Below are 27,823 nucleotides of genomic sequence, written 5' to 3'. Positions count from 1 at the left end.
ATTCGGATTGGTGCTCCTGATCAGAGCATTTTCTATTTTAGCTTAAAGCAGCTGGTTGTGTGTGTAGCTTTATCTCCTATGCCTATATACTGGTGAACTAATCTCTGTCTACTGTTAATTTGTAGAAATAACTGATTAGTGAAACAATATGTTCGCAAAACTCGAGTCTGTCACATCTCAAAACAAAGGAAGAAACTTTAAGCAGTATTATCCTAACCAGGGGCGTATCCAGGATTTTCTAAACCGGGGGGCGCGAATTACTAAGCGGAGCGCCACCATCGGTTGGCGCGCAGCGTACAAGAAAATTCCTGGTTTTGATACCACCCAGATCACCGGAAATGGCACCTCTCGGGCTTGAAAATGACCAACCAGATGTACACTTTTTGCCTGAGAACCTTGCAAGTATTTCCCGATAGTGTTTTTTCCATCCATAACCTTTTTGAAGATTGTCACCAGTCACAAATCATGTTCGACCTCATCTCATGTCCTGTGGATCATTGCTTTTTATAGGTGATTCAACGTCGCGGCCCACAATATCCGTCAGGCTCACTTTTCAAGGTTCCAAGCCCATGATTTGTTCAGAATTTGAAAATTCACATTTCTCGTGAATAAACTCACTTCAAAACATACCCATAATGTTGCACAAAATTTCATCTACGGACAACCAATATAGAAAAACCTCCTTCAACCCAAACAGACCGGTCAAAATTGCACGAGTAGAGGGAAGTGCGATAAAGAATGTTGGTCAGTAATTTTCGAAAATTCAGACACAGTTAATTTATTGGTGTACAAATATTAAAACCCATGGGTGGCGATCCTGGGGGAAGGGGGGATATATCCCCCCATGAAAATGGGTGGAGGGGATGTAATACACCATATTCCCCCCCCCCCCACCAAATGCCAGGGATAAGAATATTTTCATGCCAACATTTATGCATCATCGTTATTGTCCGGCTCTCTTTTAGCTTCATTTCTCGCCTAACATAAACGCAGTGCGATCTTTTCAAATAAAGCGTCTTTATAAAGCAAGAATACAGTAGTTGACTGTAGGCTTCATTGGCCCTGTAACAACAAAATGTATTATTGCGCCCACGGTATTGATATAGTACATATATGCACCCTCTTAGTATTCATATCCATCGAGGTAAATGAATCTGGAGGATTCATGTCAATTGGGCGCGCGCGTACCATGCATGGAGGGTCATGTGATGTGTTCCAGGGTAGTACCAAACTGATATTTCTCATGTTACCAGGGTAATGCTAAATACACGTTTCACCTGGATGCCCTAGCAATCGGTACCTAGGAATGTAACTATGTGTAATTGTGTATTGCATGTGTATAGGCCTATAATAGCCTGCATGAGGCATTTTCTTCATCGAATAATATAAAAGAGCTCTCGGACATTCTAACGTAGCGCCTGAAACAAGATTGACAGGGGCAATTTTCCCAAAATAACACCCGAAATTAAAAAAAAAGTATTTTGGATCCTGATTATGAGATATTTCGGACATGATATCCCTATTTTAAAGTTGGGTATATGCCGCTTGGAAACCTCGGGAAGTGCCGTTTCCAGCCATCTAGAGGGTTTGTTAATGCCAAAATTTTCTTGTACGCTTCGCGCCAACTCATGGTGGCGCTACGCTTAGATAGTCAACAAGGTCATATCCCCCCACTCGGAAGTACGGATCGCCACCCATGTTAAAACCTCCTATAACGGCTATTATAAAACTTGGTTGAAGGAAATGAAAAAATAGCAGATATTTCCGAAACCGAACACTACACACATAGGCGTAGGAGGCGGGGGGGGGGGGCTGCAGCCCCTAATTCGCCATTTCTAATGTAAAAGAGAGCTTTGACATAATTGGACCTCCATGCCTTTTTCTCCATCTACATAAGACATTTCGTTGTTTACATTAGCATCCCGCGGTACACTGCGCAACTTTCACGGACCGTACGGTACACGATGGCATGCGATGTAGGGTAAATAACCGATGCTTGTTTATATGATATTGACCATAACATGTTGAACGCGGGCAGAGCGCGCAAAAAATTTTGGTTATTTTTTCGGGCAAGTCGGACAGTTTTGAGGCTGTTCATCCTGGAACGCCATTTTCATGCTCACTGATATGATGTGATATCTGCTGCGGTTGCTTTACAAATTCGAACAGGGGCGTAGCGAGGAATTTGCCAAGGGAGGGGCGAAGCCTGTAGGCAAATTATCTAAGCGTAGCGCCACCATAAGTTGGCGCGAAGCGTTCAAGAAAATTTTGGCCGAACATGCCTCCCAGATCACTGGAAATGGCACTACCCAGGACCATTTGTTGGCGCGAACCGTACAAGTAAATTTTGGCCGAAAATGCCTCCCAGATCGCTGGAAACGACACTTCCCGGGCCTTGTAAGTTGCATCTAAGCACTTTCTATTTTGAAATTACTGGCGATATCATAAAAAAAAAATATGCTGAAAGGGGGGAGGGGCGGTCGCCCCCTTCCCGAAATGCGTCATGTTCCCCGACGACACGGTCGAGTTCGAGACCAGCCACAGTTGGTTTCATAGCACAATTCTACAATTTTTTAAGGCGTATATACACACACACGCGTTATGATAGACCATATATAGTATATAGATCATGAGTGAGAGAGGAAAAATGGAAACGTCAAAAATGGAGTTGTCGGTGTAAGGGGTAGGGTAAGGCAAACGCCCCTTCCGAAATCCTTGATCCGTCACTGGCTACCCTGTGTATATAATTGGGACCAGCGCTGTAATGATGCCACTGTTCCTCTTTCTCTTCCCGGTGTCTTGGCGTTTTTCTTCTACTCCCTCTTTTTCTCCTTTTTCTCTCTTTCTTCTTTTTCTTTTCCCTTCCTTCCTCTTCTCCTCCTCTTTTTTCCCCTCTTTTTTCCTTTTTCTTCTCCTTTTTTCTCTCCTCCTTTTCTTACCCGGGGGGGGGGGGGGGGGCGCGCTCCCCCAACGCCCCCCTGGATACGCGCCTGCTAACAATCCGGTGTTACCACCCGCCACTATATCGGTTAGTAGCGTTCGGGGGTGGGAGTATTTAAATGCATTTGTCTATGGAACGCGAAAAGGGAAAACTGATTTCGTTGCTAAGTTTAACGTAAGTTTAGACAACGACGTAAGTTTAGAAAACGGAATTTTAGACATCAACGTGAGTTTGAGCAACAACATGGTGAAACAGCAGCAACAACTTCAGTTTAGGCAACAACAAACTTAGATTAGACAACGAAATCAGTTTGCCCTTTTCGCGCTTACGTTGTTGCTATCGGCGCTGTTCAACAATTGCTTTACCATATGGGCTTCATATGATTACTGTACGCAGGGGGTTGGTTCTTGCTGCCTGGGTTTAGGAAAACAGTCCCGTGGACAAGGCCGCCTTTGTTCTTCGCATATACGGGAAGTTTCTAGAGTAGCAAAGTGGGCGGGGTCAGCTCATGTATGTAGCATGGTGGAGAGCGTTTACCGGTTTGTAATTGGGTTGGGATACATGTCAATCTTACTGACTATTTCGTAATTGGTCAGCAAATTAACGAAGTGTATGTATATACAGCGCAAGTTGAATTTCGCGCAAATAGCCCATGTTTTTATATCACATGATTGGGCAATAACGTAAGCAGACAACGGAACCAACTTCAGACGGCAACGTAGGTTTAGTCAACAACGTAAGTTTAGACAACAACGTAAGTGTAGACAACAACGTAAGTGTAGACAACAACGTAAGTGTAGACAACAACGTAAGTTTAGACAACAACGTACAGTAAGTGTAGACAACAACGTAAGTTTAGACAACAACGTAAGTTTAGACAACAACGTACAGTAAGTGTAGACAACAACGTAAGTTTAGACAACAACGTAATTTTAGACAACAACGTAAGTTTGAGCAACAACATGATAAAACAGCAGCAACAACTTTAGTTTAGACAGCAACAAACTTAGTTTAGACAACGAAATATGGTTTCCCTTTTCGCGTTCCATATTTGTCCACCAGGAATGTTGAAATTAGACAAGAAGTTGGCGGATTTGATATGAGAGAATGGAGTATTACATTTATATAATTAAGTGCTTAGACACGATTGAGGTGTTGGTTATGATATGTAATATTTCATAACTTGGTCTGAACATGACACAGAGGTACACAATGTATAAATGAGCACCTTTATCTGCCTCGATTTATTTTAATTCCTCTCCTGACTCGCGAACAGCGAGGATATAGTCTCATGATGAAAATGAAGCTTGCATACGAAGAAATGCCCAGAATAGTGTTACTATCTCTCACCGTTTCACATCCCTGCCCCCCCCCCCTCCCCAACGTCTCCCATCTCCATTGTCTACGCTCATTTCAAAGAAATTGAATGATTTGTAGATTTGAGGCCTAAGTTAGGGCTGAGGAAGTATCGTACATGAAATGTGTAGCATTCGTTCATTTTGCTCTGTTCTGAGTTACTGTGTATACCTGCAGTGTTAGAACACACTTAAGTCCATGCAAACATATGCAATCGTCGTGTAATGTTTACTTGTAATGGCGATAAAAATCTGAATATATATCACGCTACTCACAGTATGTATATAGCCTTCCGTCACTCGATATTTACATACAAACAAACAGTTCACTATATCACTGATATAGTTATATGTTGATACTTTGATCCTATATGCATATACGTATGCAAACACATAAACTACATAAAATAACGAGGGGGCTCCCTAGTTATAACAGGGTTCTCTCTCGAAGACAGATGTCTAATTACAGTACGGAGCTCAATATGATACAGACTTCATACACCCAAGCAAGAAAAGCCACACACAAAGATGTCGTGTAAGGAAGGTAAATGTTACAGCCAGTCTGCATATGTGATAAAATCTACAAATAACTAGAACAACTGTTTACAAATACGTTTCATTGTAGTGCGCGGTGAAGGTGAAATTTAGTTAGTTGTAATTGATATTCAAAGGAGGGATCTTTGTTACAGCAACCCTTTTGAAGTTATTTCGGTCACGGATAAGCCAGTTAGGCGATTGGTCCTTTAACGTAGACCAACGGTAGGCTATATTTATGAACAGAACTCTAGCTAGTATGCGCCTGCAATATAAGCGAAGAAGTTATGACTAAAACCATCACAGATTAACCGGACGATCAAGCTCATTAACGGTTGTCAAAGAACGACTCACGCATGTTCCGGACGTGGCAGAGAATACCCAGTCCTGGACACTGATTGGTCAACTTGAAAAACATGTTAACGTTACTGTATCCTCGTCAGAGAAATTGAACTAGGAAGAATGCTGACACAGTTTATCGCCGTTTGTTTAAGCAGTGAAGCCTTGAAAAAGTGAGGGCGCTTTGTAGTGTTCGGAAAGAGGCCAGATCATTAGTAAGTCTTCACATATACATTGTGCATTCGACTTTGTAATTGAATTTTATTGTACCCGTTTTTTGAAAGAGTAGGTGTACTTTGCACAACAGAGATATATGTTATGGCGACCAGAATAGTATGTATTATACTCCTGATTTAAGAACCAACTTTGACACCTTTTTTTGATCCCCTCAAATGGCAATTTCGGTATCTGAGAGACATATGGCAAACATTTTTCTTGCTTGTATTATTTTAGTGATCCACTCAAATAGTGTCATAGTTGTCCTAAAAATGCCGTGAACAAGCATTCCTCCGTCCTCCCCACTCCCTTTCCACACACAGTATGCAATTCTGGCATGTGGATATACCGTTAGAGATCCAGTCTTAATGTTAATGAGGTGTAAACATTTTTGTCATTAGGCTCTAGTCATATCGCATCCGAAGGGACAGCCGTGGCCGGTCTAGGGCCTAGGCTAACTATATCCAGGGTCCAGTGAATAACAACATCAGCTGAGCATACGATACCAGTAAAGTAATTATATTCCTATGTAATTGCTTCTACTATCGCTTCCTAAGAATTACCTATGAATTTATGAAATACCACATATTTGTCACCCAAATGCGGCTTAACGATATCACCATTTTGAGTGAATTATGTCAACTTTATCACTTTAGTTATATCAAAGACATAGTTTTGGTATTACGCGCCGGTACTGTCTTCCCCTACAAGCAAAGTGCCACCAGCTGGATGGGTGGCTTCAGCATATGTCGCATGACGTCATTCTCCCTACTTCAATTTCTATAAGATCCTTGCCTAGTTAACGAAATTGTACAAAATATACGGTGATTTACACCGAAGGCCTAATGTCAGATTAATCTAACAAATACAATGTAGAACTAGTCTATCATTGAACAAATGAAACACCTTCCGGTGTATTAAAATATCCTTGGTCGATTCATTTCCTGGCCCTGGTTCATCATCACCCAAAACAAGTAATATGTGCCATATAGACCTACGTACAGAGCCGCTAGCTGTGGAAACTAACAATGATTGTGTCATATATACTACCAAGCCACTACGGGCTACCACTCTGCCTATAGATAATCACTCTGGAGTGATTACGATGGTATAATGGACCTTCTGTCAGCTATTTCTAACAATCCAGGAAAACACAAATTTAACCTAATATGTCACAATTGTCAACAACAATGACACCAAGAATGTTGAAACCAGACAAGCATTTTGAGGATCTGCAATTAGTAGAATAAAACATAACATGATTTATAATTAAGAGCGGAGAAACGATTGAGGAGTATGCAAAAATGAGTGATATCCCAAGATTTAGTCTGCTGCAGATGCAGCATGTATGTGTAATATATGCATTTCTTATGTACCTGCAGTGGTAAAGTACACTTTAGTCAATGCAAAACGATATGTTATGTTCGTGGGAGAGGGAAAGGGGTGACATTATTTTCATATTTCCTTGTTACGGCGATACAAATGAAAATATTGATTTAAACTCAAACATCACATCAATCATCGCTCACTAAAAGTCACTTATATCACACAATTCATAGTATTTATTTAGCCTTTCAGAAACCATCACTCGATATTTACATAACAAACAAACAGTTTACCATACCACTGATCAGCTGATATAGTTATCTGTTAATACTTTGATCCAGTACAATGCTATATTCGCATCTTCTATACTTCCATGTAGCAAAAAGGAAACATTGATAATGACGGCGGGCTTTGTGTTACACCAAGGACCTCACCCCGTGACAGCTCCCTAATTATACCAGGGTGCACCCATTGTGACAGCTCCCTTATAATACAGGGGAATCCTTTTTTTGTGACAGCTAATATTAATATCAGGGAGCTCTGTTTGTGACAGCTCCCTGATAATACCAGGGAGTTATCTCTGTAACAGCTCCTTTATTATACCAGGAAGCCCACTTTTACACAGCTCATATTAATTCTATAGGGAGCTCTTTTGTTACAGCTGCCTAAAAATACCAGGGATTACTCTATGCACCAGGTGCCTAATTATACCCTGGACCTCTCTGTGACAGCTCCCTAATTATACCAGGCAACCGTCTTTGTGACAGCTCCTATTAATATTAGGGAGCTACAGTATGTCTGTGACCGCTCCCTAACAACACCAGGGAGCTCTCTCTCTCTCTCTGTAAAAGCTGCCTAATTATAGCAGGGAGCTCTCTCGAAGACAAAACAGACCCTGTAAATTAATAGTGACATTTTGAAAATAAGATGTTATGGACATACAACAGTGCCTTTATATTGTAAATTAACACTCACCATTGGTTGTATATAGAATAACAGTTGAATGCATTATAAACTGCATGACGCCAATAATGAATAATTTGTCTTTAATAGTGGGTATTATAACACCTTTGCATGAATGCACAATTACAAGTTATCACCGTTCTGTATCAACAAACAAACATCGGACACTGTTCAATTTGCATATTAATAAAAAAAGTGCTACCAAAACTATGCGGGTTATATTCTCGTTTGGGGATTTCTGTGTTGAATTATGCGCATCATGTTTCTAATTAATTTAAAAGTTGGTAGAGTTACTTCATTTTATATCAAAGCATGTGTTTACTGGCTAAAAACTGTTGTTGTTTGGGCTAAAATTAACGTCACATAGCTCACTATTTTCTCAAATACACAGTCGGTATATAAAGTTGACTTAGCTCTGAAGCATTTACTAAAACTTAGACTGAACGTATAATAAATAGGTGTTCCCTTTTGAGGGAATGGGGATACACACCGACGAAGATCACACAGTCACAGTGTCGATGTAAGGGAACTGGGGTTGAGAGCGGATCAGTCGTTCGGTAGTTTGGTTTTCGGGCCCAGGTTCTTTCCTTGGTGACTTTTCTTTAAAAAGTACACTCATTGAAGCGTGTCGGTATTAATTTACACTAAATGGGTTGGCCACTTATGAATTAATTACAATAGAAGTAAAAATGTAACCTGATCACAGTATAAATCGTTTACAGGAGAGAAATTATTCCTTTACAGAATTAACTCTAACTATTTGATTTCACGGTTCTAATGTTTTCGTTTAAAACGGAGAAACGTTTTTCACGATTTTTTTTTTTTAAATTGCGACATAGCACATGCATCCTGGCTGCCAGTATTCGTACTGTATGAATAAGTTTTTGTAACAGTGTGTTAATAACATAAACCTCTCGCTGTCAGTGACATCTCCCTGCACCAGGAAACTCTATCGGTGATAGCTCCTTACATGGCTTGAGGCTACACTGAAACTACATTAATATGGTTCGACGATCATACATTACACTCCCTGTAAGGGTTGCTACTACAGTACATTAGTATGGTTCAATGACCATACACTACACTCCCTGTACGGGTTGTTACTACATTAGTTTGGTTCGATGACAATACATTCGATGACAATATATATATAAATGAAAATCGTAATGAGTTGGAAAATCAAGAACAGTGAAAAAACTTTCAGCCTCCACCGGGATTCGAACCACGGGCCTCCCGCTCTGTACGCGGACACCCTAACCACTAAGCTATGGACGCTGATTGTATGTCCAGAGGTTCGAAACCGGTAAGGAAGATCGCAATTCCACTGTAGGCGTTTGTCACCTATATCGAACAATACTAGTTCTGTTTTTTTGTGACATATTTTGCCCTACTCTAGAGATCAAACTGATGCTATCCAACTCGAAAATCATTTGTGATTCCTAAAGCCGGATCTCGAAAGAGATACTTTGAACAGACTTTATGTTAATGCAATGGAGGTAAACGACAAAGGCAAATGAATATATATAAATGAAAATCGTAATGAGTTGGAAAATCAAGAACAGTGAAAAAACTTTCAGCCTCCACCGGGATTCGAACCACGGGCCTCCCGCTCTGTACGCGGACACCCTAACCACTAAGCTATGGACGCTGATTGTATGTCCAGAGGTTCGAAACCGGTAAGGAAGATCGCAATTCCACTGTAGGCGTTTGTCACCTATATCGAACAATACTAGTTCTGTTTTTTTGTGACATATTTTGCCCTACTATATATATATATATATATATATATATATATATATATATATATATATATATATATATATATATATATATATATATATATTTATATATATATATATATATATATATATATATATATATATATATATATATATATATATATATATATATATATATATATATATATATATATGTACCTAAGTATTTGCTCAAATATCAATGATACTAAATACTGCTAGTAATACTGTTGAAAAGATAACAGGCTACATATTTCATTACAAAGAATACACTTTGATCATTCACCTCTCTCAACATTTCCTGATATGTATTACCATACCATACCATGTATTAACATACGATTCTTTTTCAATTTGAATTAGTAATGTCAGACGACCAGGAATGATGATGATGATGTATTACTATATCGGTGACATCACTAATACGTCATCAACAACATATTTTAATGAATGCGTTACCATGCAATGAGAGAAATTATACTTTCTTAATTGGTGTACTTTGTCTGCTCTTTTAGTTCAATTATACTGTTATTTTATAGAAGAACTGCCCAATGACTGTTTCAATCACCCCTTTGTAAATTATGGGTTACCGACCATGTATTGGTATTAATGATAACTGATGTTACATTATATTAATGGGGTAACTTAAACGATTAAACAATTTCCTCCAACATATACGGCTCACTGTTCCAGGTACAATTCAATTTTCGAAGCATTTATCTTTTATTTAAAGTCTTGGAAGAATAGCTATTTATTCTTAACGGAAGAATCTGAAATTCCAAACATTAACACTCCATGTGTTTATGTTGAAGTATATGTTCAATATTCTCAATACTACATCAGTTTGATAAGAGTTTTAGCGCAATTTGGCATATGCAGAGATTATTCTGATTGATTTAAATATTGACATCCTTTGCAATTATCCTCAATACACCACTGTATATTCATTAGCTAGGAAAACCATCTTTCTTCTTTAAACCTAAATGTTTATGATTTAAAGTGGCTGAAATAATAAGTTTTCAATGACAGTCAATGGAAAACAAAACTATTATAAAAAAGTAAACGGTTCCTAATTTAGGTGTAGGTAAAAAGATGTAAAAGGCTGTTTATTTATTAGCTAACTTACATTATTTTTAGATGCAATCTCCAGCAACTGTATCGTCGATCTTTGAAGAAGAGCGCTGTAGTCTTCGTTTATTTCAACGGTACGCGAGCAGAGCTCTTTCACCGAATCCATAATGTTGTTGACGTCACCAGTTTGTTCCAGGATACAGAGGATGGCAAACTTATCCCCGCCTTGTAATCTCTTCAAATGGTTGATGAGTTTCTTTCCAGCATTGGGGTCCAGACCACAGGCGAATCTAAACAGGTACTGAAGATCAAATGGATCTAAGAACCTGAGAATATAGGAGAGATTGTGTGCGTTCTTTACAAGAGTGGCAAGATGGTGGGCTGCATACCATTCACAGAATAGTTTATGATAAAAACGGACCATCGTTGTAAACAACACATTGTCTCCAGAAGAATCATCGCTCACTTCATCTTCTTCGACCAAAATGCCAATTGAAATATACTGGTCATATAATTCTTGGCCGACTCTTCGACAAAATTCAGTCTTAATCCATGACAGTTGTTGGTTTTCCTTGTTTAATCCTTCGAAAGCTATTTTGTCTAGCTCATGGTGTTCCATTTCATGAAGATAGAACTCGTTGCTTCTATTGTCGCCATATTTCTGTTTCAGATGGTCGTAAAAACATATAATCATGTGTTTGAAGAATTCTGTGACAGACTTGAACTTCATGAGGTCTCTCTGATCATGAGCAATGTGGGCAAACATCACGAATATGAGAGGCACCTGGCAAAGATCAGCAAGGATGGAGTTTTCATAGAGCCGTTGTTTTATTTCTTCCACTGCCTCATCGTTGTTACTTACTACAGCCTTGCGAATGTACTCATTCCTAGCTTTGTCATCGAACCCTGTTAGTTTGGCCCTGTTAGTTTCTTTTCTAAGACTTTCTGGAAGATATCTTGTCGTTAAGCTGACATCAAAGTCTGCAAACAGTTCCATCTTGATGATCTTGTGTACATCGTCATTATCATTGCTGTCCCTGCCAGGATACTCGTCATATCCATCCAAAATAATGTGGACGGACGAGCAACTGTGAATTATCTTTTCAATATCATGTTTACTAACACGGGGGTCTTCCGAGAGAAGAAATGACTTAATCGCCCTGTAGAGAGACTTTATACTTCCAAGTTGTCTTAACCGAAGAAGAATTAGTATGTCTACATTGTTCATCGGGGAATCAGATACGTCATTGCACCAATCGTACGCCAGCTGAAGGGTTAACGTCGACTTACCATACCCGGGCTCTCCTTGTATAATGCGTCTCTTGGATTTAAACCGAATGTCAGTATAAATACTTTTGTAAGATTCCAAACGCTCCCATGATCCTCTGGTGCCTGGCGTTAGCTCTGGTGCCAGACAAACTTCAACGCCGCCTTCTACAAAGACCTTGTCCACACAATAAAGTCTATCTTTTATATATGGTAGGGGTTGAATCGCATCATATTGGCGTTTATATGTACTTTTGAGACCTTCTATCAGAAATGTTTTCTTCTCTAAACAAAAAACAGAAATAATATGCGTAAATGTTACCACGTATGACTACATGTGACGAACAATAAATTAGTGACACACATGGGAACACGTACATCTCAATTGTTTATTCGTTATTGATATTACAATTTTGTTACTGTTCTATGTGTTATTACGACGACAGAGGGGGAGGGGGTTACATTTGAAAAAATAAAATAAAGATACGCAAATGGCAAAGTCAAAGTTAAAGACAACTACCTTGAAGATCAGGATTCAGCTCCATTGTCACATGATTTACTTCAGACAGTCTACGAAGCGTAACGGGGTAGTGTGAGTACAGCCCCTGCCCATCGTTCCCGAGAATCTGTTTTTCTTTTTAAAAATTATGAGCAAAATAGGGAATCTAAATAAAAACATTAAGGGGTTAATCAACGGTCTAGCGTGCGTTACTCACAGGATTAATGCACGATCGGGGGATAATGCAAGCGATGCACGAGGGCGGAGCCCGAGTGCATCCAACGATAGCATTAACACCCGGAGTGCATTAATCATGTGAGTAACGCACGCTAGACCGTTGATTAACCCCGTTCATTCATACACTACCATTTGTGTGGGGGAAAAATCATAAAACAAAACATTTTTGGTTACATATAACCGAAGATTTATTAAAGTGATGCCCCGTAAGTCGAATTAACGATTAACAACCAGCATAACAATAATGTACATGTGCAATTATAAAGTAATACTGAACGATAGTGAATAATTATAAAGGAAACGTCTTTGAAAGGCTGTCATTCATAAAAGATGAACCATAATAACATTTAAACTAATGTTTGGCAATATTGCGGCCATAAAACTATTTTGAAAGGTCTCAATAACAAGGAACTACAAACAATTACTAGTTGGCTACATCATATCAATACCCTACAGCTTCTGGTTCCCATAGCAACCATTCTAGGGACAAACATGTACGTATGGAATACAGTCATACGATAACATAGTAGGCCTTGTATTGAACACGTACACTCACTTGAACGTACACACTACACAGTGCTTGGCACTGCGGTCGTTTAACTTTAAATTTATAACACTATGAGCAACATAACGGCCTTGCGAACATTTAATTACGGACAGATACTGGATATATTTAAACTCAAAGCATCCACAACTGTTTGGTGTTTTAATACGGATATAACTATGAATTTTGGAAGTAAACATTCACAGGACTTTGGAAAGAACATTTGGAAAACAGTTTGGACATGTTAGACGTTTCAGCCCTAACAGCAGCAGTAACGTTAATGTCATTGTTGGAGGCAACAGCTGTGCAGCCTACACTTTGGCCTAGACTCGAGTGCGGATCCATGTTTTCGCGTCCTTTACCTCTGATGGCATCTTGCAAGACTTTTGAACAAGATCGTTTCTGTGAATTAAGTCTTTCTCAATCAGGTTTGCAAATCTTCCATTGTTTTCCTGAGTGTCTACCTCGTCTAAAGTGCGCAAATCGAAGTTCAAATCAAACGTTATATTAGCCATTTTGTGTTTTTGATGTATTTCGATAGCTCATCAAAGCAGACGACAAAACATGGTAACATGGTATCAATTGTATTCATCCGCCGGTAATTTTACCGTGCGTTACTCACAGGATTAACCACGGTCAGCTGACCTGAATGGACCAATAGGATTTAGGAATCTTTACTAGGTATGAATGAACGTACCGTTAAGGGTCAAGATATATACTGCATTGTTTTGATGTTGCATATGGTTTTGTTCAATGTGTTGTTAATGAAAATGTGTTGGGAAAGAATATTTTATTCTTAGGAGGTGCAATGATTAGTACATGACAAAGAGACACCAAGACAAAATTCAGACCAATACCCCTATGATGCCTAACTCTATGCTACGTGCTACAATCATTAAAATTACTTAAGCGCAAATAATTTAATATTCCAAACAGTAATATCCATCAACCGGAATATCTCTTACAAGATAGTTAAAGAAGGTAACAAGGGTTAATCCTATCTTTAATAACCATTTCGTTGAACCTAAAGAGAAAAGTAAATCAACTAAAATTTACTTACGATTTGCCCTTCATGTCTTCATATAATCATATATTGTGTTGTTACGAGTCCATATGTAGATTTGTCCTCCTGTCAAATGAATAGGAAAATTCCTGTAAATAGCCTTGTGTAAAGCAATGAACTCAACCACATCATAACATTCCTTTGATTGTGTGTCGTAAAAAGAAGTTGAAATTCCATGGTCAGTACACTTGCGACTGACATATGCGAAAACGTGTATCAAGATGACTTACATCATCATAACGGTGAAAGTAGTAAAACTTATGTATTACAGCAACATGCCCGATACCACATGAACGCATAATGTACAACGTACGATTTTCCTAAGCGGATGTCATTTAAAACAGACATGGGCTTTCTGTATATCTGTATGACGAATGGGTCGTCTGAGTACAGCTCCTGCACATTGAATCTGTTTTTTAATATGGGGAAAATAGTGAATCTAAATAATGACATCATTTTGTTAACCGTCAAGTGCTGCATTGTGTTGCAGTTGCTGTTAATTGTTCAGTTCAAGGTTCAAGAACACTTTGTATTAAAGTGCAAGTCAGTTCGTTTTACAGAGTTACGTCTTAAAACTGTTTGCGATCGCTCAAAAACCAAAAAAGAACTTGCAGTCTTGCATGAAACATTCAATTTAATATACCTGTATAGGAACACACAATACTTTACTAGAATGACCCAATACATTACATTGGCTTGTGCGCAAGCCCATAGTGATTGATCTAGAATGACCCAATACATTACATTACATTGGCTTGTGCGCAAGCCCATAGTGATTGATATACCTAGGTCCATAATATGCACAAAAGAAAAACCAAATGATGAAACCTATAACTGAACTACAAAAACAAGTGATGGTAAAGTTTCGAAGCGGGTAATTGTGCCGTAGACTAGATACAGTACCATATATGATGACCTTGACATCACGCAATGCATACTAATGTATGGTATAAAGCTCTCTTCCATAGCGTCTGTGATAATGTTATAGTCTATGAACACGCTGTGGTGTTTGAAATCAATGTTATGTAAAACAATACATAGAGAGAAAATTAAAAAGTAAAAATATTGCACTTTCAACTGATTTTCTTAAGCCCCTTAAATTTTGTAGAAAATATTTTCTTACAAATCTCGACGACACAAGAACACGCCCCTAAAAGGCCTAGTACTTGCTCACAACATTTATGAACCCTTCATAAGTTACCATTAACTGCTACCCAATACAATATTATTTGTAAGTTGTATTCAAAGTTGAACGAAATTTTCCTTATCCTCAACCACTATAGACAAGTCGGCCCAACCCCGGCCGGCTGGATCTGACCCATTACCAATTACAGTATGTAATAAACTTTCTACGCAATGTCGAATAAAATAATCAAGCGTCAATGACTTATTGTGACGATGTTTGAACGTAGCACCAAAGATATTATAGTCTGAAACACATGGTCAAAAGGACAGCGAAATAGTTTCAACGACAAAAATACTGTGGTAAGAATGTATTTTTTACTAGCAACTCTCAATGCAGAGTGAATAAACATATTTTGAGATGAAAGTTGTTTGCATTTTTCGCTAAAAAAATGTGTTATTTCCGGTGATGAATTGCTCTTACACTATTGCTTCAGGATACTTGATCCTTTCAGAGGTTATTATGCCCAGTTAAAAAAATACAAAATACGATTACAATGATTACAATGCTTTCCTGCAATATATTTGCAAGTTTTGCAGTTATCAAGTTACTACTTCATGCTGCCATTCAGCATGAGGAATGGTTTGCTGCAATTTATTTTACCAACGTAACCATCTGAGAGCTGTGACGGTATTTCACTATAATTGTTAGTATTAAGTTCTTACTAATAACCAATTTCAGGTTTCTAGCTTGTCTTAATATTAATTTATGAGGTTTGTTAATTTGCTCTGATGTACAAAAAAAATAGTCTTTTACAGATTATAACTCAAAACGCGTCATGTTGAAAAAAAATTGATAACTTTTGTTTTAATAAAAGAGTTATGGTACCACCCTGTTTGTACAAACATTTCAGGAGGGTATTTTGCCCTATTATTAAATAAAGAACCCTCAAACTTTGGGATGTTACAAATCAAAAAACAATTTCCTGTTGTGATGTTCCATATTTGTGTGAGTCTGGATATTGTACTTCAAGTTCATTCAATTAAATAATCTGCAGAATCCAATGTCACATAAACAAATAATAGTTACAATGTACTGTCTGCTTCTGGTTTAATTCACTTAAAAGACATTACTTTACAATAAATATCAATAGACACATATATGTACAGTGTGTATTAGAATTTTCATACTTCTCAAGAAAGGCAGAAAGTCAATAAAATGATATTTGTTCCAAAGTAAAAAGTATAACCTTCAGGTATGTAGTTTGTAAACCATTTTTTTCAGTTCAGTACATGTCCAGAAGAGTCAGTTGAACAACATTATTTTAAGGTTAGTTAACAATGAGCTCCTGTGCGAAATGGTACTCAAAAAAGCATATTAGGTCATTCCGTGTCAAATCACGATTGGCTGTTACTAGACCCTATCCAAAAATTACCACCTTCATTGCATGATCAGAGCGCCAGGAATACACATATTCTGACTATTATTATCCCACTTCGAAATTATGCAATTTGTATTATGTATTACTGTATTTAGTTTGTAAATTCAACTAATGGATATCATATCATTTATCTTACAAAAGTGTACATTAAAAGTTCTTTGTTATGATACTAGTTATATTTGTATTGCAAAGGTGAAGTGTATATTATATGCCCTGCAAAATTAATATTACCCAACGCTGGGGTCGGTGGATATCTAACCAAAATATGTTTCAGGGTTTGGTCAATCTGCATTTCCATTGACAATATCCCATATGCGTGTGGTGGTGAAAAATGACTTCAATTCAGTTTGCCTTAAGTATTGGTTAAGGGATCTAATCAGTACACTGGGTTAAACTTTTTTTACTCTATTTCATTTAAAATTGGGCAATTATCATCTGCAAAAAGGACTAGAATTATGTCGCGTTTTACGAGATTAAAACGTGCTCGTGCCTAAATGCACCAACATCGATAAAAGAGATTAATACATTTTGTGCGGGTTATTTGTGTCGAAGGTAAATGACAATGTATGGAGACGAAAACCAGCAGCAGAGGTTATATTGAGAGATTTGAGGTTTTCATCAACCTTTGATATAACAGTCCTTCGGTTAAATGAAGATACACTATAAAATTACACCACAATATTTTTGCCGGATGTTTTCAAAGTATACGTTGTTCCACTATACACGAGATGATTTATAGGATCGACTGTACAGCATCCACAATAACAAATCTACTATGCCTGGTCCGCGATGAAGATCCATTATAAACAATCCACTATGCTGGATCCACTTTACAGGATGGACTATATATGGTCCACTATGCTGGTTGCAATATTAACGATCCACTGTGCTGAAACCACTTTACGTGATCATTATTCTGGATCCACCACGTAAGATCTACTTTGCACTGTGCACGATCCCCTCTGATGACAGATGAAAGATTAAAGATACGCTATAAAGGGTCATATATGTATTACTCACTATACCCAATCCATGGATCCACTATGCACATTCTGCTATATACGATCCATTATAAACGATCCACTTTACACGATTCACTTTACTGGATATACTTTACAGGATCCACTATACATTATATAATATACAGGATCCAATATGTTGGATCCACTATGCAAGATCCAGTATACATGATCCTCTTATACACCATCGCAAGCGAGTACTGCTTGGGATCATTGTATCTTACGTGATGGTTTTATTATTATCTTGATATGTCCAGCCCTAGAAAACAGGAGATTTATGAAGATACAGAGACTTACCCTTACTGATATAAGTTATATATATAAGTATAAGAATATCATTTGATAAAAGTTATCAGACACTGGGTAAATGGGAATTTTCTTTCAAATGTCGTTGCTCCACGGACGAGAGAATATCCAGGGATTTTAACATATAACGAGTATCTGAATGTGAAATACCGAATTTTGTTACAATCCAGCTGACGTTGACGAATTTCAATCGTAACATAAATCAATAATGTCTTTAATATTGGACATTCACTACCACAATATCTAAACTACTCGCTTCGAATCATTAAAACATTCTGCTGGATTCCCGTCGTCGGTTTTCTTTTGTAATTACATCTAAACAGTATGTCAAATAACGTTATACTTGTCTCCCGAAGAAAAAAAATGTCAACGTGTACACAATTATATATTTAGGCAAAGCAAGGCTAAAGCGAACAAAGATGATAGTTTACAAGTAGACTCACAGAACTTCCAAACAGTTTCCAAACTTATAAAAAACTCGTGAACTTTTTTTAGGTAAATATATCTTGAGAATAACAAATGTGACCGAACGAGGTTACTAGATAATCAGTGGTGTAGGAAGGTACTTTTGAGTGGGGGGGGGGGGGGGCTGAAGACTGATGGCCGGCCTGGGGGAGGGGTGTAAGGGGAGGGGGTGTCCCCCTCCCCTTTGGATTTTTTTTTTTGGACTCCCGGCGCAACTGAACCACTCGGAGGAGTTTCTTGATTCCTGGAATCAGGTACTCCAACGAGCAGGCAGGAACCTCCGTAGAATCTGGAGAGAAGAGTTATCTCGCCAAGCTAAAAGGCAACGGGATAGATTTCTCGAGAAGAGATCTAGAGCTGAGACAGACTTAGAGTCGACACTAGAAGCTCCTGAAGCACAAAGGCTTTTGAAGACCATCCTCCAGAAGTCAGCGAAAAGAGAGGAAACCAGAGTGGCACGCCGTCCAAAGGCCAGGAACAGAAAGCAACCTTATAAAAGGTAGAAGTAGGAGTTGCTCTTGAAAAAACGGCTCTTTTTAGGGCCAACAAATTTTCCAGAAAGAGCTACCTTCCTCTCCTCCAAACATGCAAAATGTACTTTCTCTCTGTCAACCTCTCCCAGCGTCATCTAAAAGACGCAAATTTGTCCGTTCAGTGAAAGCTAATAAAAGCTCCGAAAAATTCCGCACCAACAACAGGGAGCTACAGACTATACGTAGTCACTCAAAAGCCCAAAATCTTCGAAAAGAAGCAGAAACACTAAAAAAGTTCGTTAAGAACCTATCAGACAGAAAAATGTCCAATATAGAGTTTATTGCGTTGGGAAAAGGTCTGAAGTTCATAGCAACTCCAGTAAAACCTAAACGAAGTGATCTTCTCAAGTCACTAAAAGACTTAAAAAGAAAAATGAGAATCCGCTTCATCATGCAGAATAAAATGCAAAAAGGGATTACAAAATTCCGTCTACCTTCTACATGGTCACCTAACATGACTTTTAGTAAAAACCTAGAGGACTATTTGGAAGCAACACAAACCGAATTGGCAAGTGTTACTATCCGAAACGCCAATAGCAACTCACATAAGGCGGAACGTTTTGCACTAAATGCAATTAAAAACGACCGCTCTATTATTGTCAAACCCTTCGATAAAGGTAGAGGCATTGCTATATTGAATCACTCAGACTATCAAGCCGAAATTGAAAGGCAATTAGCTAGTCACCACTACGAAAAGTTAAAAAGTGATATGACGTTTCAAACTAAAAGTTTAGTCCAGGAAACACTAATTGGTATGTTCTCTGCAAAAGAGATCGATAAAAGCACCTTCGAGTACTTGTCACCATATAGCCACAAGATCCGCACACCGGTCATATATGTGCTACCAAAAATTCATAAAGCACCCCCGGCTAACTCAAAATTTGCCGGCAGACCGATAATAAGTGGAAACGGATCACCGACCGAAAAAATATCGGAATTTGTGGACTATTTCTTGCTTCCTATTGTAATAAAACAAAGCACTTATGTGAAAGACACAAATCACATTCTGCAAATTTTGGAAGCCACCCCGTTACCAAAAACGGTAGTACTCGCTACACTCGATGTCGTCGCCATGTATACCAATACTCCCCAAGAGGAGGCATTAGATATATGTCAAGAAGTCTATGAAAAGACGGAACAAAGCGAATATGGAATACATAAAATATCTTCCATATCCATGCGCAAACTAATTGAACTCATCTTAACAAGAAACTGTTTTGAGTTCAATAACCAATTCTATCTACAAAAGATCGGTTGCGCCATGGGTAGCCAAGCCTCTCCGGAAATCTGCGATATTGTCATGCATAGACTTGAAAACCAGATTTTACCGACAGATAATAAAATCTTAAAATGGCTCCGCTATAGAGATGACATTCTATTGCTCTACGACGGTACACATCAGGAGCTTGAACACCTAGTAAAAAGGTTGAATGAAATTCACCGCTTCTTAAAGTTTACGGTAGAAATATCAAACACCGAGGTAACATACCTAGATTTGAAAATCTTCAAAGGTACAAGGTTCGAAACCAATGGGTTATTAGACACTAAAGTCCACACCAAACCCACGGAAACCTTCCAATACCTCGACAGAAACTCTGCACACCCACTTGCCACTTTTAAAGGCTTCATTAAAGGGGAAATATTACGATACGCACGTCTCTGTAACAACGAGACTGATTTCTTAGAGAAAAAGAATGCGTTCACAGAGAAACTGTTGCTCCGTAACTATAAGAAAGAGGAAATTGCCACAGCCACTAAAGGCATAAAATTTGAAAACCGTAGGCAATACCTCACTACCAATCCTAAACAAAAGGAACCACCACTGGTGTTCAAGCTCACCTATACACCCCACATCAAAACCACGCATTTGAAAAAAGCACTTTTGAAACATTGGCACTTAATTTCGCAACACGCGGAACTATCCAAACTGTTTCCAAAAGAACCGATTCTTGCCTACAAAAGGGCCCAAAATCTCAAAGATTTACTTGTTAACTCAAGGTTTCGTTCTAACGAAGAATCAGCTGACTCTCAAGGTTCACACGAAGCTCTTTTAGATGCTCTTATAGATGCACTATGAGTTCATAAGAAACTCGTGCACAGAAAATAGATGCATTTTGAGAACGAGACGCTCATGCCGAATATAAAAAATTCAAAGGCTTACTACTGATGAAGCTCCTCCTATAAAAGTTGAGAGCAGAAACCGGTCTAGTTGGTCATAAGAACCTACGCTAGTCTTTCTTACTATTAAAAGTACACTCAATTCACCTAATAGGTGCAATTATGTTTCACCATGAGGAACATGCTATAAGTTCATGTTCTTCGGGCCCTCCCTTAAAAATACCTCAGGTTCTTGGCTACTTTGTTGCGTTAGATAGTGTAAAACCGCCTACACCCCCATTTTCAATATAATACTTAAATTACCAATACACCTTTACTCGATCGTTTGCTAATGGTTAATGGTGAGAACTGATTGAAACTATGCAAGAACTAGTCAATCGTAACGTTGATCTTTGTTAAGCCTCGCAAGCCTTAGTAGAAAGAAATACAAAATGCAGTTGTTGGTTCACCAGTGACCACGCACTTTTTCACATACTTCATTTGCTTTTCTTTTACACGTAGTAAAATAATTAAAATATATGAACTTCACAGCTGGATTTCCATAACACATAACAATAAGTTATTTAACGTACCACGTATCACGTATCATACTGTGGCATGTGCGTGTTTCATACGGGGATTTTTCGTGGATGTCTATAGTGGTCCATGAGTATAACCTGCTAACAAGGTAGAACTTCGGGGGAACTTAATTGTGAAAAGTAAAACCAGCAAAGCGGAGCAAAAACTATCCTAATTTTTTAAGTGAATATCCATAAAATGCCTATTGTTACTTATAATTGCGAGGTGTTTGACCCAAGGTATTCCTGCCATATATCCAAGGCATTTACTAATATATACAGAGATGAGGTTATAACTAGTGCGACACGTTGTCTATTAGATATAGCACACATACAACAAACTATGAAACTTGTAAGAATCCAAGACTGCGCTACCACCCCTGCTTCTTCCCACACTTACAAGTGTCATTTTAAATTATATACAAGAAAGTTGGAATCGATTTGAAGTAACAACCTTACCCAGTCTTTTTCTGTCTATTCTGAGTAGGCGTAACACATACATCTAGTCGAACCAAGGCAGTATCTGGATACAAATAAAACTGGTCCTTGCCAGCACGACATTTTGATGCTGAAAATTATATAAACAAACTTCACGTGTGCAAACTTAATTGTTTTATCTACGAACACCTAGATGGTCATTGTTCTTGCAATTGCACGATCCGAGAAAATATGACTATATCGGAAAGGGAACAATATATTTTGGAGTGAACAAGAGACGGCTTATGAAAAAACAACAACATATACAAACAATCTTCCAATTTATGCTATTAATTAAACATGTACAAATAATAATCCAAATGTTTTCAACTGAAAGAAGTGTTACGATATTTTCTTTATTTGAATGATTCCTAATTCCTAATTACTGCAAGGCAATTGCTGACGTGGCCCAAATCTAGTCAAACCTAACATATTCATAGTCATTTGAACTTCCTCTTTTAGTTCATATTATTCTTTTAACACTGGAGAACCGCACAAATTCATACAACCCAGCTAACCACGACCAATTCCTTTATAGTGTGTGCAGTCTGTCTTAGTCAATGATGTATGGCGGTAGCAAGCAACAATGGTATGTAGGTGTTATTTCTAACTCGGGTAATTAAACAAAGCAGTATTGGTATTCATCGCCCAATGTAACGGAGACAATCACATAGAAATTCTGTTATAATTATTCATTCGGTTGTGACGATTTGGTAGATTGTATTTTGGCTGAAATGGTTCCGACTGCATGTGTGTTATAAACAGCACACTATTACACGTCTATATTGCAAATCCTTATAGTACACACATCACCCGTTGTGTGCTTCCATTACATATGTACACCGATACAATGACATCAAAGAAAAGGTTATTCACTATTACCAGGAGTGACATATCACATAATAAGCTACTTTACTTATTGAAGGCAAGGTTTCGAAGTTAATTATAGTTATACCTGTTTGAATATTTTTATTTCATCTTTAATAGAGGTACGCCTTGAAGTTTGGGGATATATGCTATATAGAAAACACGAAACAGCCTCACATATCGTCGTCATTGACTATACCTAGTATAAACTATTAATATTATATAAGGTAGCTATCATTTCTTTTGTATTAAATTAGTTCTGAAATCACAACCATTCCCCCCGAATTGCACAATGAAGCCCAAGTCCTAGATGTAACCTGCGTATAATGCAGTGACGCTGTGAGCTACACCTATTAATTTAGGTTTGCATACATTTCAACTGTGCAGGAAGTGTGAAACTGCTTCTTATACAAGGTAAAAAGTAAAAACAGTTTCAGTCTAATATGAATAAAACACATTTAAATTGCGTAGGGAAACATTACAGACCGTAACACCGACGTCTACAATTTCTCGAACGTCTTTCTACATCAACTTAACGTTTAGTTTGTTATTGTTAGTTTTATATAGTATTATATATACATCATATACAGCCATCCTATCCATCCATCCTATCTATCATATCTTTCCATCCTATCTATCCATCCAATCTATCCATCCTATCCATCCATCACATCCCCCCATCATATCCATCCATCCTTTTCATTCATCCTATCCATCCTATCCATCCATCCTATCATTCCATCGTATCGATGCATCATATCTATCCTATCCATCCATCCATCCTATACATCCATCATATCCATCCATCCTATTCATCCTATCTATCCATCCTACGCATGCATCGTATCCATATATGCTATACATCCTATCCATCCATCCTACCATTTCATCGTATCGGTGCATGATATTCATCCTATCTATCCATCCTATCATTCCATCGTATCCATCCATCCTATCCATCTTATGTCCTATGAAACCTATGAATGCATAATATCAATCTATCCTATACATCCAATTATATCCATCCATCCTTTATATCCATCGTATCCCTCTATCCTATCTATCCATCCTATCCATCTATCATATCCGTCTATATATATTATCTATCCAAACAACCATCTATCCTATACATCAATCCTATCCATCCATCCTATCCATCAATCCTATCTATCCAATCCATCCATCCTATACATCCATCCTATTCATCCATCCTATCCATCCATACTATCCATCCTATATATCCATCCTATATATTCATCCTATCAATCCATCGCATCCCTTTATACTATATATCCTATCCATCCATCGTATCAATCCATCCTATCCATCCATCCTATCTATCCATCCTATCCATCGATCCTACATATCTATCATATACATCAATCATATTTATCCTATCCGTCCATCCACCTACTCTATCTATCATTTTCATCCATCCTATCCATCCATCATATCTATCCTATTCATCCTATGGATCCATCCTATACATTCTATCCATCCTATCCACCAATCATATCTAACATATCCATCAATCCTAACCATACATCCTATCCATCTTATCTATCTATTATATCCATCCATCATATCCATCCTATCTATCCACCCTATTATTCCATCGTATCCATTTGTCCTATCCATCCTATCTATCCATCCTACGAATCCGTCGAATCCATCTATCCTATACATCATATCCATTCATCATATAAATCCATCTTATCCATCTTATCCATCCATCCTATACATCCATCATATATATTCATCTCATCCATCGTATCCTCATATCCTATATATCCATCCTATCCATCTATCATATCCATTTATATTATCTATCCATCCAATTCATCTATCCTATACATCCATTATATCCATCCATCCTATCCATAAATCGTATCCAACCTATCTATCCACCCTTTCCATCCATAATATACATACATCATATCCATCCATCCTATCCATCCATCCTATCCATCCTATCCATCCATCCATCCTATCCATCCATCCTATCCATCCATCCTATCCATCCATCCTATACATCCATCATATCTATCCATCCTATCAATCTATGCATCTGTTCTATACATCTCATATATCCATATATTTCCATCTAACCTATACATCAATCCTGTCCATACATCCTATCCATCCATCATGTATTTTCATCCTATCAATTCATCGTATCAATTCATCCGATCATTCCTATCCATCCTATCCTATCAATCCTATCCATGCATCCTATCCACCAGTTCTGTCAATCCAACCATCATATAAATCCATCCTTTCCATCGTATACATCTATTATATACAACATATCAATCCATCTTATCCATCCTATCCATCATATCCATCCTATCTATCCTATCCATCCTATCCATCCATTCATCTTAATCCTATCCATCCTATCCATTCATCCTATCCATTCCATTCCATCTCATCCATCAATCCAATCCATATGTCCTTCCATCTATCCTATCCATCCATTCTTTTTATCCATCCTATACATCCTATCCATCCAATTCTATCCATCCATCCATTCAATCCATCATATACATCATATCCATCCAATTATATATATCCATCCTATACATCAATACTATCTATCCATCCAACTATCCATCCTATCAATCCATCGTATCCCTTTATCCTATACATTATATCCATCCGTCGTATCCATCAATCCTATCTACCCATCCTATCTTCCAATCATATTCATCCATCATATCCATCCATCCATCCTATCCATCTCTCATATACTTCCTATCCATCCAATTACATCCATCGTATTCCTTACATTCATCCTATTCATCTATCCTATCCAACCAGCATATACATCCAACCTATCCATTCATCCTATCTATCCATCATATCCATTCACCATATCCATCCATCCTATCCATCCAGCTTATACTTACTATCCATCCAATTATATCCATCTATCCTATACATCCATCATATCCATCCATCCTACCCATTCAACTTTTACATCCAACATATCCATCCATGCTAAACATCCATCCTATCCATCTATCCATCCTATACATCATATCCCTCGTATCCATCTTATATCCATCCTATGAATGCATATTATCCATCTATCCTATCCATTCTATCCAATCATTCTATCCATCTATCCTATCCATCCTATCCATCTATCCTATCAATCCATCCAATACATCCGATTCTATCCATTAATTTTATCCATCCATCCTATACATACTATCCATCCAATTATATTCATCCATCATATCCACCCATACTATCCATCCATCCTATCAATCCATCCTATCCATCCATCCATCCTATCCATCCATCCTATCCATCCTATCCATCCATCCATTCATCTACCTACCTATATACATATCTATCTATTTATCTATCTGTAGCTGTATCATAAAAGCATTTGATACTTTACCAAAATAGCTAATGTATAAACATATAAAGATTACATTTTAATTGAACGGTCGTCATCACAACATATTCTTAAACTAAAGATCAGAAGCCATTTTTTTCATTTATTTTTATATTTGGGCAATGTTAACATATTCATAATTATTAGAAAATATTACAAATTTCCTGTTTTGTGAATATTCTGTATTGGCAACTACATTCGCTTTTCTTTATAAGACTTCCTTTCCGACATGGATGTTCGTGGAAAGCCAACGCATTTTGCGTTGCTGGAAAGATAACTGAATACATTTATAGAGAAAGTACGCTGCTAAATGAAAGAATTTAATAGCAGGATCCAGTAGATATGCGCAAAATCCACACCATAAGACACATCATAGCAGAACTACATAGCAGAAAAGATAACGTTTCCACATTTGTGGTTCGTTTACTAAATACATTTTCTAATATAGCATTAACTGCTTCACTTACCATTAAGATATTTCTGCCAGATACTTCCAATAAGACTGGGGTGATCAACACTTCTCGCATAAGCGATGGAATCTGTAAACCGATAGAAAAGTTGAAATTACATAATAAAGAAAGTGGCGTCAACCTACGTTGGTGAAAAACCAAACGTAGTTCTAATGGTATTTAACAATATTAAAGCTGTAAATAGTATAAAGAGTTACTTGTATGTTGACATCTTGTTCGTGATCGTGTTCGTTCAACCGTTGAAAGTTTGTTACCCTGGCCTTAGTATTGACGCAACCAACATGAAATGCATTGAAATAGTTTCTAGTAATTAAAGCATTCTGTACCATATCTTGCGGTAGAAAAGCTGCGACTTGTCAGTAAAACACACCTAAGTGCACGTAAAGCTCTATATGCACGACTATCCCGGATATTATCAGGTAAAATCGAGTCGATCGAAAAATATAGTGACAAAGATATGTAAGGAATGTGTAAAGTTTGAATGTGCTGAGAATTGATAAAGAGGTTTTCATATCTTGCTTCACCAATAATAATAACGATCAAATGGTAGCAAACTGATTTTCGTTTTTATTTTTTTTATAATTCATTTATTTGTTTTATCGCCATCTTACGTTTTGAAAAATGTACTTTGGTGTGAACATTTAATGAGGGTTACCGGGAGAACAGGGTAGGAGGAGGGTGGTTTGGGTTAAACAGGGGTAAATATGTCAGATGAGGTTCCATCAATTGAAGTATATAATCAATTATTTCTACTATTTCGCAGGGGAGACTCGTGGAAATGGCGGGAGTTAAATCTAAAGGTAGAATGGTGTGGGGTTTGGCGGTGGAGGTGATTGAAGTTCAAAGATAAATTAGCAAATTTGGTGTTATAGCATCCGCATTATTTCATTTTGCGTTTTAAAGTGACAGTTCCTATGGATACGGTATCTC

General features: G+C 37.7%; 2 protein-coding genes across 4 annotated transcripts in view; one reads left to right on the top strand and one right to left on the bottom strand.

Annotated features, from left to right (window-relative positions):
• The window catches only part of LOC139970082 (uncharacterized), an 892,672-nt gene that overhangs the window by 531,897 nt on the left and 332,952 nt on the right, over window positions 1-27,823 (top strand). The gene's annotated exons all lie outside the window — the stretch shown is intronic.
• The window catches only part of LOC139970064 (uncharacterized), a 156,937-nt gene continuing 138,730 nt past the window's right edge, over window positions 9,617-27,823 (bottom strand). Inside the window, exons 2-5 of the mRNA XM_071975698.1 lie at window positions 26,891-26,962; window positions 22,133-22,241; window positions 12,289-12,402; window positions 9,617-12,053 (exon numbers count right to left, since the gene is read on the bottom strand). Of these exons, the coding sequence (XP_071831799.1) occupies window positions 10,549-12,053; window positions 12,289-12,402; window positions 22,133-22,175 (1,662 nt within the window). The 5' untranslated portion in view covers window positions 22,176-22,241; window positions 26,891-26,962 and the 3' untranslated portion in view covers window positions 9,617-10,548. The remainder of the gene's footprint in view (window positions 12,054-12,288; window positions 12,403-22,132; window positions 22,242-26,890; window positions 26,963-27,823) is intronic.

This window comes from Apostichopus japonicus, chromosome 7 (assembly GCF_037975245.1).
Source record: "Apostichopus japonicus isolate 1M-3 chromosome 7, ASM3797524v1, whole genome shotgun sequence".
Taxonomy (NCBI): domain Eukaryota; kingdom Metazoa; phylum Echinodermata; class Holothuroidea; order Aspidochirotida; family Stichopodidae; genus Apostichopus; species Apostichopus japonicus.
The sequence above is the reverse complement of the archived record's forward strand: the minus strand, read 5'-3'. Positions and strand labels throughout refer to the sequence as shown.